Below are 14,989 nucleotides of genomic sequence, written 5' to 3' on the forward strand. Positions count from 1 at the left end.
ATATTATAGGTATTCAGATGGTTATTGTCTTAGTCATCTAGTGCTGCTCCAACAGAAATACCACAAGTGGATGGCTTTACAAAGAGAAATTTATTCTCTCACAGTCCAGTAGGCTACAAGTCCAAATTCAGGGCATCAGCTCCAGGGGAACGCTTTCTCCATCGGCTCTGGAGGAAAGTCCATGTCATCAGTCTTCCTTTGATCTGGGAGCTTCTCTGCGCAGGAACCTCAGGTCCAAAGGACACGCTCTGCTCCCGGCACTGCTTTCTTGGTGGTATGAGGTTCCCGTGTATCTCTGCTTGCTTCTCTCTTTTATATCTCAAAAGAGATTTCATTAAGACACTGATCTTGTCAACCTCATTAGTATAACCTCATCACAGCGATAGAATTTACAACACATGAGGAGATCACATATAATCTCATCATAGTGGTAGAGTTTACAACACATAAGGAAATCACATCAGATAACGCGGTCATATGATACTGGGAATCATGACCTAGCCAAGGTGCTACACACATTTTTTGGGGGACACAATTCAATCCATGACAGTTATTAAATTGGAAGGGAAATGAATTCCCTAGACAGGGAGGGATTATTTCTTTTTAATCTCTTTAGTTCTTGGACCTAGTACTGTACCTGGTTTATTGAGCAAGTGCTCAGTAAATTTTGTTGTCTGAATGGGTTTAACCCTTCTGCTTGATTTCCCCCCTGCCACTTTCCTTGTTGCTCGCATCCTTGTTCAAACACTCATTCTCCTATTTGCTCTCTCAATCCTTGTCTGTCAGCGCCTGCATGATTGTTTTAGCTTGGTTTCTCACACCCATAGCTATTTCTCCTTGCTTCTATAAAAGGTACGGCATCAGGAGATTAGTTTTATGACTGCTGGCAGTTCTAGCCAGGGCATTCTTAGATGCTTCCTAGATCTGAGAGCCTCAATAAGTTATGTAGTTTCTCTTTCCAGCCTGATTTTATTTCTTTTTCCAAATATCCTACTTCCAGACTATTTCTGTTTCCCTAGATATTTACAAACAAATTCTTACACAAGCTTTTCTGAAGGAAAAAAATCTTTAAACCATTGCCATTCCTTTAGTTATAGGTGTTCCCTCAGACGTAGTGTTACTATAGAATAGAGCAAAAGACTTTAGTGAGAGTAAAGGGAGATGAGAGGAGCAGAAGAGATAGAAAAGGGGCAACAATTAACAATTAGAGTTAATTAGAGTCCTGTTTATGCTTTTTTGTTTATCAAAATAAAGCTTCAGTGCTTTCATTAGCATTACCCATTATAGATGATGTGCTTTTGATAGTACAAATGTGTTTAATCCCACAAGTAGCGTGTTCCTAGGACTCCTACCTCATTTAAGAGGCAAGAGACAAGACCTAGCATCTTATAAGTCATTTATATAGAATACAATGGGAACGATGCCTTTCGGGAGTTGTACAACCTGATAATGATGTATCTTTTTTATAATTTCCTAAGAGAACTACTGATAAGCCTCTGAATTTGTGAATGATACTAATGATGCCTTACAATCTTATATTTATATAGCTATGACATGTGTCATTTAATGTTTACAACTACTCTGTGAAGTAAGTACTATGCTCATTTTATGAATGAGGAAACTGAGTCTTATAAAGCATGAGTTGTGCGTTGTCTAAGTTATGTAGAATTGAGCTGACATTTAAGTCTCTGACACAGCTGTCACCCAGTGTGTTAATTGTTCATCTCTAGAGAGGATATTGTCTTAGTTGTATGTCTGTGTAACACATACAGAGTAGATAAAGTGGATAAAAGAAATGTCTGTGAGCTTAGGTTTGGTGATTTTTCCTATGAAATACTATCAATTGCATCCAAAGTTAAAAGGAAAATTTAACTCATGTGCACATATCCTGAGACAATCAGGTAGAAAAAGTGACTCTCTGGGAGGCAAAGAGAATGCCTGCTGCAGATAGAAAGATGAAAGTCCTTTTGTGGCATAAAAAGCAGCATGGAAAAAAGACATGCTGTTCAGGCTTAAGAAAATAGTTGAAAACAAGGGTGAATACATTACTGGGCATAGAAGACAGATGGTCACTGAAGCTACGTGAGATCAGAGATTTTCACCCTTTCTATAGAGGTGATCTTTTACCTTTGATAGCAGTGTATAATAGTAGACACACTGGTTGATCAAACTATACCAATTACTACTATTGTTACATTGAAAAATGTTACCACCTTAATCTGCATGAAACTGAAGGTTCAGTATTTCATCAGCCCAAAGAATTAAGGGTCTAGTTGCCATGCAGATGTGGAAACCTTCTGCTTTATAACTTCTACATGGTTTTTCTTGGTCTCATTATGTCATTATGGGTGAGTGCTAGGGGAAATAGAAGCTAGTATTTCCCTTCGTTTCTAGTCCATCTTGATTCTGGTATTTCCTCTCTTTGTTCTTATCTAAGATACTCTAGAAAATTCCAGCTAGATAAAATACTGTATATGGGTATGGAGAAGGAATATTACATTAAAAGGAAAAAAAAAATGCAGTGACATCAAAGACCATGAACGTTAAGTCAGAAGATCTGAGTTTAAATCCCTGCTCTGTCAGTTTTAACTTAAACATTGGGCAAGACCCCCTTAACCTCGGTCAAGCCTCAGTTTCCTTATTTGTAAAATGGGAATAATAACAGAATCTCCCCTAATTCATCATAAACGTATTGTAAGGTTCAGCTGACCAAAGGCTTGTGAAAGCCTTTGTAAAATGTAAAACAGTATACAAATGTAGGGTACTATGAATTTAATTTTCATTTTGCATTTAGCTTTGCTAAAGAACATAATCTGCCTTTGGAATTATAACAAATTACTGAATCATTGAAAAGTAGTGGCTTTTAGTAAGTTTGAGCTCTAGGTGGAAACAACTGAATTTAGTAATCTTATTTTATAATATTTATTTCAGTGTTTTACATTTTGGTAAACATGTGAGATCATAGGAAGTCCTATTAGATAGCCAATCTCTGTCTCTAGAGGGCACCAAAGGACTCAAATGTTTACCTGAATCTTGCTCTAGGTATGTATCTACATCTTTATTTTATTTTACTTTTGAATCCTGAGAATTTTTATAAGCATCTTTCTGTCAAGGAATGCTAAAATATTATGAGATATTTGTGATAAAATTAATATTAAATTCCCAAGCACTTGGCAGTTTGGCTGTTTTTTAAATTGATTACGTAACTGCTTCTCTTCTTGCCAGGTATCCTTGTTGATCATTGTCTAATTTAATTATTTGTAGGTACTGCTTTGATCAGAAATTCTTGGCTCTAAATAATTTGGTTACTGAAAAATTGAGTCAACAAATAAAATGTGTTCTTAAAAGCCAAGAAATGTGAATTATAATTTTGTTTCTGTTTCAAAATATAGACAATAAAATTTAAAATTTTGATGGCCAGTTACAAGATTTAAATGTGGGCTATGTGTTTTTTAAGTGGTACATGGTATAGCTTGAGAGTTTGTGAGTCCAGTATGAGTTATAAATTGCCTATATACCTTCAAACTTGCAGATATATTCTGTGCTGCCTAAGATGATGTGTACATTTGTAGTGGCACTAATATTGCTTACACTTAATTTTAAGAGTAAAATTAAAGTAGAAGAAACAACTTGAATTATCTATCAGAATTTTGTTTTAAACTTCCCATTTGTTGGCCTCTTGATACTTAATACATTTAGAGAGATGTCAAAGAGGAGGCCAGGTGGCTACATGGACAAGGTCCCCCTTTCAGGGTTGATATATAACTGTTACAAGCTAGATTCTGTAGTTTCAGACTTGGGTTTGAATCCTAGAACTACCACTTACTGGCTTGATATTATGCAAGTTATTTACCCTTTGCAACCCTCAGTTTCCTCAGTTATAAATTGAAATTAATACTATCACCCACCTCAGAGAGTTGTTTTTAGGATTAGATGAGATGTTGTATATAACGCATTAAGTGCAGTATCTGGCACATAGAAAATGCTCAAAAAATACTAGCTATTATTATTATGGGGTCTGGTTCTGAGGAATTTATGTGTCCAGAAATTTGATAATGTTAGTGTATTCAAAAGATACTACAGTGTTTGTGGGAAAATAGATTTTCACTGGTATTTAAATTATAGCATGATTTATCTCTGTTGCACATTTTTAAGATTGTTTCTGATGTCCTCTATAATTTCATTTCTATCTGACTAAACTGGATTGTATGACTAATTAAGTCAGAGATATTTTAAATTATATGATGCCTTTGAGTCACTATATCTTTTGAAAATTGAAAATTGGGTTAGAGAAGTAGCTAAGTCAGTCTTAAGGTAAAATTGATTTATCTTGTAGGAGATTTTTGCTCTAGCAAAAATTTCTCTACTGTCTAGCATGTAACCATGCATGAACTTAGTGGATTCTTAATAAATATTTATTGCTCATGATGATAATTTATTAAAAAATTGCTCTATAAAACACATTTAAAGTAAGGTTATGATTTTTAAATTTTATTTTGAATACTGTACATGTCTAAGATGTACTTAGAGCTTGTTTCTTACTCTGAAGAAAGTAATTAAAATACCCAGTTGCCACTCTGCATAAGTGTGCTCCCAATTTTAATACTTTCAAAAGCAGATTCTTTGCAGGGATCATGAGCATGATGGATAGTCATAAAACTTAAAAATAAATTAATAAATCCTTCCTCATATTTTTCTAATGAACTTCATTTTCAAAGTTATTTTGCAAAGATTATCGTGTTTTAATTATGTTTCTAGAAAGCCAGAGAATTTTGGAAAAATATAAATATTTTATTTTGATTGCAAAATGTATCATAGTAATTTATCATATGGTGTATAGATCATAATATTCTTTGTAACTTGATGGAAGTTTTTTCCTTCTTCCTTATTCTCCCAATATTCCTGTATAGGTTCATGAAGGATTTCTGGAGAGTAATGTGTTTGTTTCAAATAGTACCAATGCATCAAATTTATGTGAGAGAAGAAGTGTTGACCTAAGGATATATATGCTTTGCTTTCTTCCATTTATAATTCTTTTGGTCTTCATTCGTGACCTAAAGAATCTGTTTGTGCTTTCATTCCTTGCCAACGTTTCCATGGCTGTCAGTCTTGTGATAATTTACCAATACGTCATTAGGGTGAGTATAACATGTTTTGAACTGAGAATCATATATTTCTTAAATTAGTAAAATTTTTTTGTTTGGAGGTAAAAGCGATGATATGTAAAGACCTCTACTAGATATGTGGCACATAGTAGATGAATCAGTAACTGTTGGTTTCCTTTTCGGGGGTACTGGTTAAATGGAAGAATGTATGACAGAGATTAAAAGCACAGGCTTTGTAGTTAGATCTGATTTTGAATCTTGGTAAGTATGCTTCTGGGCTCTCTGACAGTGCTTCAGAAAATAGTAATGCCTCCCCTATTAGAGTTGTGAGATTTAGGATTGGGCTCTTAGTACAATGACTAACATGAAATAATGAATTCATTAAATGTTTTATTTCTTTAAGATTTGAACCATTCATAAGAGATGGGTGTAATAGGTATTATTCCATAATTTTCTTTCACTTCTGTATGCTTTATTTGCTGCCGCCACTTCGATCCACTGCCACTACACAGTTTGTAACCTCTTTATCTGAAGTATGTAGTAACCTCACCTGATTTCATTGTTCATAGTCTTGGGGTTCTCACTCCAGTTTACTTAGAAGAATCTGCTGATGGGCTTCAGGATGTGCAGAGCCCTTAAAATCGTTTGCAAGTTTTAATGTTTCTATATGTATATTGTATTTTTTTTCTGCTGAGCAGCAGTATAGCTTTCATCCTTTTAAGGGGCCAGTGACCCAAAAAAGGTTGAGAATCCCTGTTCTGTTCTCTCACGATCCAATCCATCTTATATACAGCTGCCAAAGTAATTGTTCTCAAATCTCCATTAGCAGTTCATTACAAACTTTCTTATGGTGGACCTTTGGTTCATTCCCCTGCCTACCCCCCCGAATTCCAAAGCATATAGTCTTTCTCTTATGGCACGTAGTTTTTGTTTTTTATTAAGAAGAGTTGGCAGCTTTGAAGTCACAGGTACTTAGATTTGAATACCCAGCTCCATCACTTATTAGCTTTTTACTTTGAGCATATTATATAACCTCTCTAAAGTTCAGTTTACTCATCTATAAAATGAGAATAATAAAAAAAAACAAAACCAAACCCATTGCTGTCGAGTTGTTTCTGACTCATTGTGACCCTATAGGACAGAGTAGAACTGCCCCATAGGATTTTCAGGGAGTGGCTGGTGGATTAGAAATGCTGACCTTTCCAGTTAGCAGCGAATGCTTAACCACTGCACCACCAGGGCTCATTATTAATACCTAACTCACAAGGTTGTCATGAGGGTTAAATAAAAAGGGTGTATAATGTTTCCAGTGGGTTGTGGATTGTGGGAAAAATGTTCTGTGCAGCATGAATTATAATATCTTGATATTTTCTTTAAGACAAAATACAGAATCTTCAGGGAAGTAGAATGGTAAAACAGAACAGGAATAACTGTGGCTTTCCCTAATGGGTCCTGTAGCCCCAGTGACAGTCTTTAAGCAGAGAGGGTCTTGCCAGAGTCGACCAACAATTGAATTTTTACCACTGCTCTTTATTGTCCTTGGGGTTCACCATTCTGGAAGAATCTCTATTACATTATCCACACTTCTATTTGTAAACATTGGCCCTTCTGTCTCTTTAAACAAGCTCAGCATCAGCAAGGTCACATTCCTGTTGTGGAGAATGTCCAGGTATCTCTGAATAATAGCTCTGCCTCTAGCTCTCCCTTATTCTAGGACCTGGTTTGCACACAGTATGTGAATAAATCAGTGCACCTTTAATTCTCAAAAATGTTAACCACTACTATTGCTACTGCTGCAGCTATTGTTATAATTATCATCTTCTCTATTGAAGTATAACTTCTTTGATGGAGGTAGTATCTCTTTTTGGTGCTTTACATGTAGTAGAGATTCAGTATTTGTCTATGATCATGATATTTTTAGTATGATTCATTTTAGGTGCAACTGTTGCTTTGGAGTCAAAACAGAATGACATTTGAACTTAATACTATTAAAATATGAAATAAAACATTTTGATTCACTTAAATTACATATATAAATCATACAGAGTACATTACATATAATAGCTGAGCATCTTAATAAGTGTAGTTAATTTGGTAAAATAACCTGCTTTGGCAGGGTAAGTGTTACAAGGTTAAGTGAAATAATCTGGTAACCTTCATTATTATATTCCACTAGATTATCGTTATTGTTTTGAGTAAATTTCTTAGGATGTGCTTTGTTATTATAAAAAAAGTTACTAAGGAGACTTATTTTTAATTTAGCAATAAAAATGATGATAACGTTTAAATGTAAACGACCCTTAAAGTTTGTTTTTTTAAAAACTCAATCCAATATTTCCATTAATTGCATAATTTCAAAGGATGCTTTTTTTCTTCATTTATGATTAATAGTCAATTGGTTGTTATAGTAAACATTCAGTATTAGATTTTTTTTACATTCAACCTCATCAACTCATTGTTAACTAATAAAACAAATTTAAATAACAGAAATCCTCTTGGAATTAAGGATCTGTTCTTTAGAATATCTACCAAAAAAAAAAAAACAAACCCGTTGCTGTTGGGTCGATTCCAACTCATAGTGACCCTGTAGGACAGAGTAGAACTTCCTCCACAGGGTTTCCAAGGAGCGGCTGGTGGATTCAAATTGCCTACCTTTTGGTTAGCAGCCATAACTCTTAACCACTGTGCCACTAGGGCTACTTAGTGTGTCTAGTAATTGTTTTTATGTAGATTTTTTTCCTGTTGTTCCTCCCCATGTATTACTTTACTCAGTGATTTATTTATATCAGTATGATTAAGGGATATTTGTTTTATTCTGTGAATTATAATCCACTATCATTATTCACTTTTTGCTCAAACTGTCCCAGCTTTAGTTATTGGGAGTTCCTTTAAGTTGGGTATATCAATTTTTTGAAGTTAGCCAACTTTAATTAAGTTTTCATATTTTTTAGAAATTCTGAGATTCCAAGTCCTATTAATTGTAACTTTATTATAATTTTTATCTTCCTCTTCAAGTTTCGCCACCCCTTTTTCTAGTTTAGGAGCCCTGGTGGCATGGTGGTTAAGAGCTTGGCTGCTAACCAAGAGGGTGGCAATTCAAATCCACCAGAGCTCCTTGGAAACCCTGTAGGGCAGTTCTCTGTCCTGTAGGGTCGCTATGAGTCAGAATCAACTCAGTGCAATGGGCTTGGTTTTCTGTTTTGGTGACACAGTGCTTAAAGCACTCGTCTGCTAACCAAACGGTTGGCAGTTCAAACCCACCAGCTGCTTCGTGGGAGAAAGATGTGGCAGTCTGCTTCCTTAAAGATTCACAGCTTTAGAAACCCTGTGGTGTCACTGTGAGTTAGAATTGACTCAGTGGCAGTGGTTTGGCTTTGTTGGTTTGGTTTTCTAGTTTAGGCCCCTGGATCTCTACCGTAGTAGCCTTTGACCGGTGACTCTGACTTCATTCTCTGCTGAGCCCATTGACACCAATTATGGGATGATGTCAACAGTTCAGAGAATAGTTATTGAGTGCCTACTGTGTATCAGAGATAGAAAGGTGAATAATGCATCGGTCCTTACATTTGAGGAAGGAGCAAGAGAGACGGACATGGACGCAGTTAACTTATAATTCATTGCAAAGATGTAGTGATAGAGGTGAGGAGTGGCTCTGGAAACATATAGGCAGAAGAGACACTTAGCTAATCTGAGTGGAGAGGGAGCGGGCAGGATGATCAAGTAAGGCTTTTCTGGAGTTCATGACACCTTAGCTGAACAGGTGAGAGTTAGTGGAGCAGAAACAGAAGTTCCCGGGTAAAGGAAACAGGATGAGCTGAAGCATGAAGTGAAATACCATCCTGCTGCTTGCCTTGAATAACAGTTGAGTATTTTTGAATAAACCCTGGTGGCGTAGTGGTTAAGTGCAATAGCTGCTAACCAAAAGGTTGACAGTTTGAGTCCACCAGGTGCATCTTGGAAACTATGGGGCAGTTCTGCTCTGTCCTGTAGGGTCACAGGGAGTTGGAATCGACTCAACGATAGTGGGTTTGGTTTTGGTTTTATTATTGAATGACGGAGCCCTGGTGGCGCAGTGGTTAAGCACTCAGCTGTTAACTGAAAGGTTGGCAGTTGGAACTCACGCAGCGGCTCTGTGGGAGAAAAGACCTGGCGATTTGCTTCCATAAAAATTACAGCCTAGAAAATCCTATGGGGCAGTTCTGCTCTGTCACATTGGGTCGCTATGAGTCAGAATTGACGTGATGGCACCTAACAACATTATTGAGTGATCCACTTTAATACCCTTTGCATTCCGACCCTAGCTTATGTTTTCAGCCATGTGTCACCATTAATATCCTACTAGTTTACCTGTGCTTCAGATGTTCTAGACCTCTCTACACCCCAGATTATCCATGTTCTTTTACACTTCAGTTGCTTCGTTTATGCTCTTTACTTTGCCATGAATTCCACTCTCAATCAGAAGAGGCAAAGAATGCAGGATAGTGAGAAGAGTAGGGACCAGACTTGGGGTAGCTGGAAAAAGTGGCCATTGTGGAGCCGGAGATCTTGAATTAAATGTGCAGTGTTGTGAGTTTGTCCAGATAGTAAGATTGGGAACAAGGCTGTGAGTCAGGACCAAGTAATCAAAGCCAGAGCCAAGGCATATATACACAAATAAGGATAACGACAACTGTTAGGTCAAAGAGTAAAACACTGACACCAGGATGACAGGGAGCAGCACAGAGTTGTGAGGTAGAAAGCCAAAGTGAGGAACCAGGTATCTTAAAGGACTGAAAGAGCAATACCGATAGAGTGGAGAATTAATTCCTGTTGGGCACAAACAGCAGCGTAAGTCTTGATAACCAACTACATGGCTCTCAGCTCAGACCTTGAGTATGCTTATGTATTTCCTGTTGTGGCAGGAACCGTACCTAGTGTGAATAGCCTGGGCCTTTAGAAGGTGAAAGCAGGTATCAGGAGCATTTGGCTCAGATGGAATGTATTTAGCAACAGTTGAGGGAAATAAATGCTTTTGGCAGTGAAATCCTGACAGCTTGGCTACATTTGTAGCCCTGGTGGCCTAGTGGTTAAGATCTCAGCTGTTAACCAAAAAGTCAGCAGTTCAAATCCATCAGCTGCTCCTTGGAAACCCTATGGGGCAGCTCTACTCTGTTCTATAGGGTCGCTATGCGTTGGACTTGATAGCAACTGTTTTTTTAGTTACTTTTAACGTAGGATGCTTACAGTATGTATTAAGAGAATTGTTCACTTTTACAACACGTTTGCTGTTAGGAAGCTCAGAAGTATATGATTTTGCTCTTTAATTCTGAATTCTTTAAAATAAGCAAAAGCGTAACCTGTCTTATTTTTTCCTTTCTTTCTCCAGAATATGCCAGATCCCCACAACCTTCCAATAGTGGCTGGTTGGAAGAAATACCCACTCTTTTTTGGTACTGCTGTGTTTGCTTTTGAAGGCATAGGAGTGGTAAGGATTGAGTCTTTATTATTATTATTTTTTAGTCTTAAATCAGTACAAAGATTTATGTAGTCAAGCTCTTTAAATAGCATGTTTTTCTTTTTCTCTTTTGTGTCCATTTTATTCCTAGAGCATGATTTGCAGTTTAGTATGATAGACTTGAATTATAGTTTATTTCTTCCACTAACCAAAAGTTTAATCTTAAACGTATCACTTAAATGCCCTAATTCTCATTTTCTTAATCTGCAAAAGGAGGAAATTAGACTAGTTGATTTTAAACATTTTGCTGTGGAAAATTTCAAACATACACAAAAGTACAGAGAATAGTGTTTTGAACTCCTGTATATACATCACCCTGCTTCAAACATAATCAACTGATAGCCAGTTATGTTTTACTTATATCCAGTCTACTTTCACAACCCCAGATTATATTCAGGCAAATCCCAAACATCATATTTTACACACTAGATCATTTGAAGTGTACTGAAGTTGTTACAAAGTCACTGTTACCAAAGAATCAATTATTCTCTCTTTAGATTTTTGTGTCTCATGTTTGTTTTGATGAACAATGTTATCATAAAGCTGATACCAAGAGATACAAGTATCCTGAGCATTCTGAGATCTTAAATATCTCTGTTCAAGATCCTTCCAGTTTATTTCAAGCCTACAATTTGTAGATTTGGGGAAATATAATATTGCCGTCTGCTCTGCTCCGTAGCTTGTGTTTCATAGTCTGATGATTTGGTATGGGAACAGAACCACATGTAAACATTTATTTGTACGAACCTCAGACAGAATAGGTCTCAAGGATAATTTTATACCCCTTTACTCGGGTTTCTGTTCTCTCTGCATTCTGCTTTAGAGAGCTTACAAACTCTCACAGTTCTCGTTATCACTGTGGCAGAGACGACTGCAGATTTTCACCTCTGCCTTTAACTAGTGAGCTCTTGTTCATTATTGGACATTTCCAATTAGATATTGTTCCTTTGATGTCTCAAATTTAACAACCCCAAAGTCTGACACATCCTTTCCCATCCAAAACCAGCTGTATTGTCTCATTTCTCTGTTTCTTTTGGTTTTATTTTCAGTCACTCAAGCTTGAAACTAGGAGTAACTCTTTCTACTCTGTCCTTGGTTCTGTGTTCCAATCAGTAATTAAGACATGTTGATTCTTCTTTCATATTTCCAAAATCTGTTCTATAAATGAAATTATATGAAAAATACCTACTATGCTGCTACAATGCTGCTACAGTGCTGCCTGACACAGAGAAAAGCTCAGTAAATGTTCATTTCCTTCCTGTCTTAGTCATCTAGTGCTGCTATAACAGAAATACAAGTGGATGGTTTTCACAAAGCGAAGTTTATTCCCTTACATTAAAGTAGGCTAAAAGTCCAAATTCAGGGTGTCGGCTCCAGGGGAAGGCTTTCTCTCTCTCGGCCTTCTCATCAGTGTTCCCCAGACTAGGAGCTTCTCGGCGCAGGGACCCCGGTCCAAAGGACCGCGCTGTGCTCCCGGCACTGCTTTCTTGATGGTATGAGGTCCCCCTGTCTCTCTGCTCACTTCTGTGTTTTATATCTGAAGAGATTGCCTCAGGACACAATCCAATCTTGTAGATTTAGTCCTGCCTTAACTAACACAACTGCCACCCATCCTCCCTCATTAACATCATAGAGGCAGGATTTACAACACATGGGAAAATCTCACAGTACCAGGGATCATGGCCCAGCCAAACTGACACATACATTTTTTGGGGGACATAATTCAATCCATGACACTTCCCGTTCCCATTTTCTAGCTGCACTGGCACTAGTCTAGACCACTGCCTGCTATTTCAGGTCTGGATTATATCCTTAACACCCAAATTGTTCTCTGCTCTCTATTCTCCTGCTAACCATTAATGCTTCCATATTGAGCTGACTTACCTGAATAGTGGGGAAAATATTAGAGTTATTATCTCATAGGTTTATTGTGAAGACTGTGTGAGAGGCTGCCTGCAAAGCTTTTAGATAATGCCTGGAACATTGTAAGCACTTAGTGAATATTTGCTATTATTATTAGTTAGTATTTTTCACTTTATGGTAAATAAAACTGTATGGCCAAAACCTATGATGATATATTGCCTCAATAACTTAACTTTTTAATTAGCCTTTTCTTCTTTTGTTAATGATTTTTTTTACATAGTGAAAATCATTTATTAATCTCACTAAAGTTGACAGACAATAGATACAGATGCATAGATACAGAAATAACTGTAGATATGTGCATATGCATGGATTAATATATACATATCATTCCTAGCTCTGTTTGCTGAGAGGGCATACAAGCAGTGATAGCCCAGTAGCAATAAGCATACCCAGTGCCCTGATCTTGGTTTCTAAATACCATTCTCCAATAAAAGGTACCAAGGTTCTTGGGAGAAATGTCTAATTCTAGGGTTGAAGCAAGGAAATTCAGGATGAGCCTGCAGCGTCTTATAGTGCCAGAAAGTAAGGAAGTGCTCAAAAACCAAAAGGATGGAGACATGTTCAAAGGGACACAGAAGCCAACCTGATAGAATTCACAATGGCCAAAGCTGGAACCAAATAAGCACAAAACATAGTACTTGATTATAACCCAAAGTATAAAACAAATATACTTGAGTCCATGCTAATATAAATAAGTGATTGAATAAATAAATGGGTGAGAATTCCAAATAATTAATGTAGATGCTCCCACCCTCCAGGAGGTGTAGCTTAATCCCTTCTAGTCATCTGAGTGGGTTCGATTTAGTGACTTGCTTCCCAAGAATAGAGTATGGTGAGGGGGAAGAAAAGTAACTTTGCAGTGAGAAACATTAACTAAGCAATCAAATTAACATCATTAATGATAAATCATCTTGATAGCATGTGTGATGAGAAGGGCACTTCACCTCAGTGATGTTCTTCCCTAAAACCCATAATCCCAGTCTAGTCATGAGGAAAACATCAGACAAAACCAAACAGAGGGATATTCTGTAAAATACCTAACCAGTACTCTTCAAAACTGTCAAGGTAATGAACAACAAGGAAAGACTGAGAAACTGTCACAGACCAGAGGAGACTTAGGAGACATGGGGACCAAATGTAATGTGGTATCTTGGATGGATTTTTGGAACAGAAAAAGGACATCAGTAGAAAAAGTACTGAAATCCAAATAAATTTGAAGTTACGTGATAGTAATGTACCAATGTTAGTTCTTAGTTGTAACAAATGTACCATGGTAATATAAGATATTAACAGTAGGAGAAACGGGGTCAGTGGTACATGAGAACTCTGTGCTATTGTTCCAGCTTTTCTCTAAATCTAAAATTATTCTAAATAAAAAGTTTATTTAAAAAGAACTGACAGAAAAGTTTACTAAGAGCTATTTCAAGTCTTTTTACTTTAAGGATTTAAAAGTATGTAGTGTAAAAAGGTATATAACACATAGAAAAACACTTCAACAATTATATGTGTTATTGTTTTAAAGGAAAAAAGATTTATATATAAACTACAGAAAGGCCAGTTTTCGTATATAATTCAGAACTCTAGTTTGTTTTGATTTACTTCAGGTATTTATAGTATCGTGTTCCCTTTAAAAAAGAATTGCATTCTCTTCTTAGGTCCTTCCACTGGAAAACCAAATGAAAGAATCAAAACGCTTCCCCCAAGCATTGAATATTGGCATGGGAATTGTTACAGCTTTGTATGTAACATTAGCTACTTTAGGATATATGTGTTTCCGTGAGGAAATCAAAGGCAGCATAACTTTAAATCTTCCCCAAGATGTGTGGTAGGTGAATATGAGGTTGTTATTCGTAGTTTATGTTTTTATAGATGTGTTTTACCAATATTTGATGATAAAGATGTATTCTTAGATTTGTGGTTTAAATGTTTAAGTTTTTTACTGTAATTTCTTTATTTTTATTATCTAGAATTTTTCATAATCTTCAGAGGAGACCATCTCTGAATTTACAGATCCTTGTGGGATTTTTTAAAAGACACATTAAAAATTGTAGTGCATCCTAAATTTAAGTCAAGTGTAAGATTAAAACTTGTACTCTTTTAATATGAATGTACTTTAATAAAAAATAAAAAAATTTAATACTTGACAAAAAAATCCAACACACTCTGTTCCTGATAAAATAATATATCCTATGGTTTATGATCCTCATTATTTTATTGGTAAGCAAAATATGTACCCCAAGTTCTCTCAGAACACAGATGGGACACATTATAAATAAATAAGGTGACATGGTGCATCTTAATGTTCTCTTGAATATTAGAACCATATTCTACCAAGTGAAACAATATTTTTCCTTTTTTTCAGAGGTTGGTCTTTGGAAATTTTAAAAAGATATTGGCAGTGATTGCCATGCATACTTCCTGCCTTACTTGTAAAATGGAAAGGAACTCCTTAGTTTTGACAAAT

The 14,989-nt window shown here is 36.3% G+C and overlaps 1 protein-coding gene across 5 annotated transcripts in view; it reads left to right on the forward strand.

The window, feature by feature from the left end:
• Positions 1-14,989, forward strand: part of SLC36A4 (solute carrier family 36 member 4) — a 58,512-nt gene that overhangs the window by 21,234 nt on the left and 22,289 nt on the right. For 4 of the 5 annotated variants that reach the window (XM_004385555.3, XM_023739845.1, XM_023739847.1 and 1 more), the window contains 3 exons: positions 4,911-5,138; positions 10,471-10,569; positions 14,181-14,350. In XM_004385555.3, the coding sequence (XP_004385612.3) occupies positions 4,911-5,138; positions 10,471-10,569; positions 14,181-14,350 (497 nt within the window). The remainder of the gene's footprint in view (positions 1-4,910; positions 5,139-10,470; positions 10,570-14,180; positions 14,351-14,989) is intronic. The other variant, XM_023739846.1, reaches the window with a different exon arrangement.

The sequence above is a fragment of the Trichechus manatus genome, unplaced genomic scaffold (assembly GCF_000243295.1).
Source record: "Trichechus manatus latirostris isolate Lorelei unplaced genomic scaffold, TriManLat1.0 scaffold00141, whole genome shotgun sequence".
Taxonomy (NCBI): Eukaryota; Metazoa; Chordata; class Mammalia; order Sirenia; family Trichechidae; genus Trichechus; species Trichechus manatus.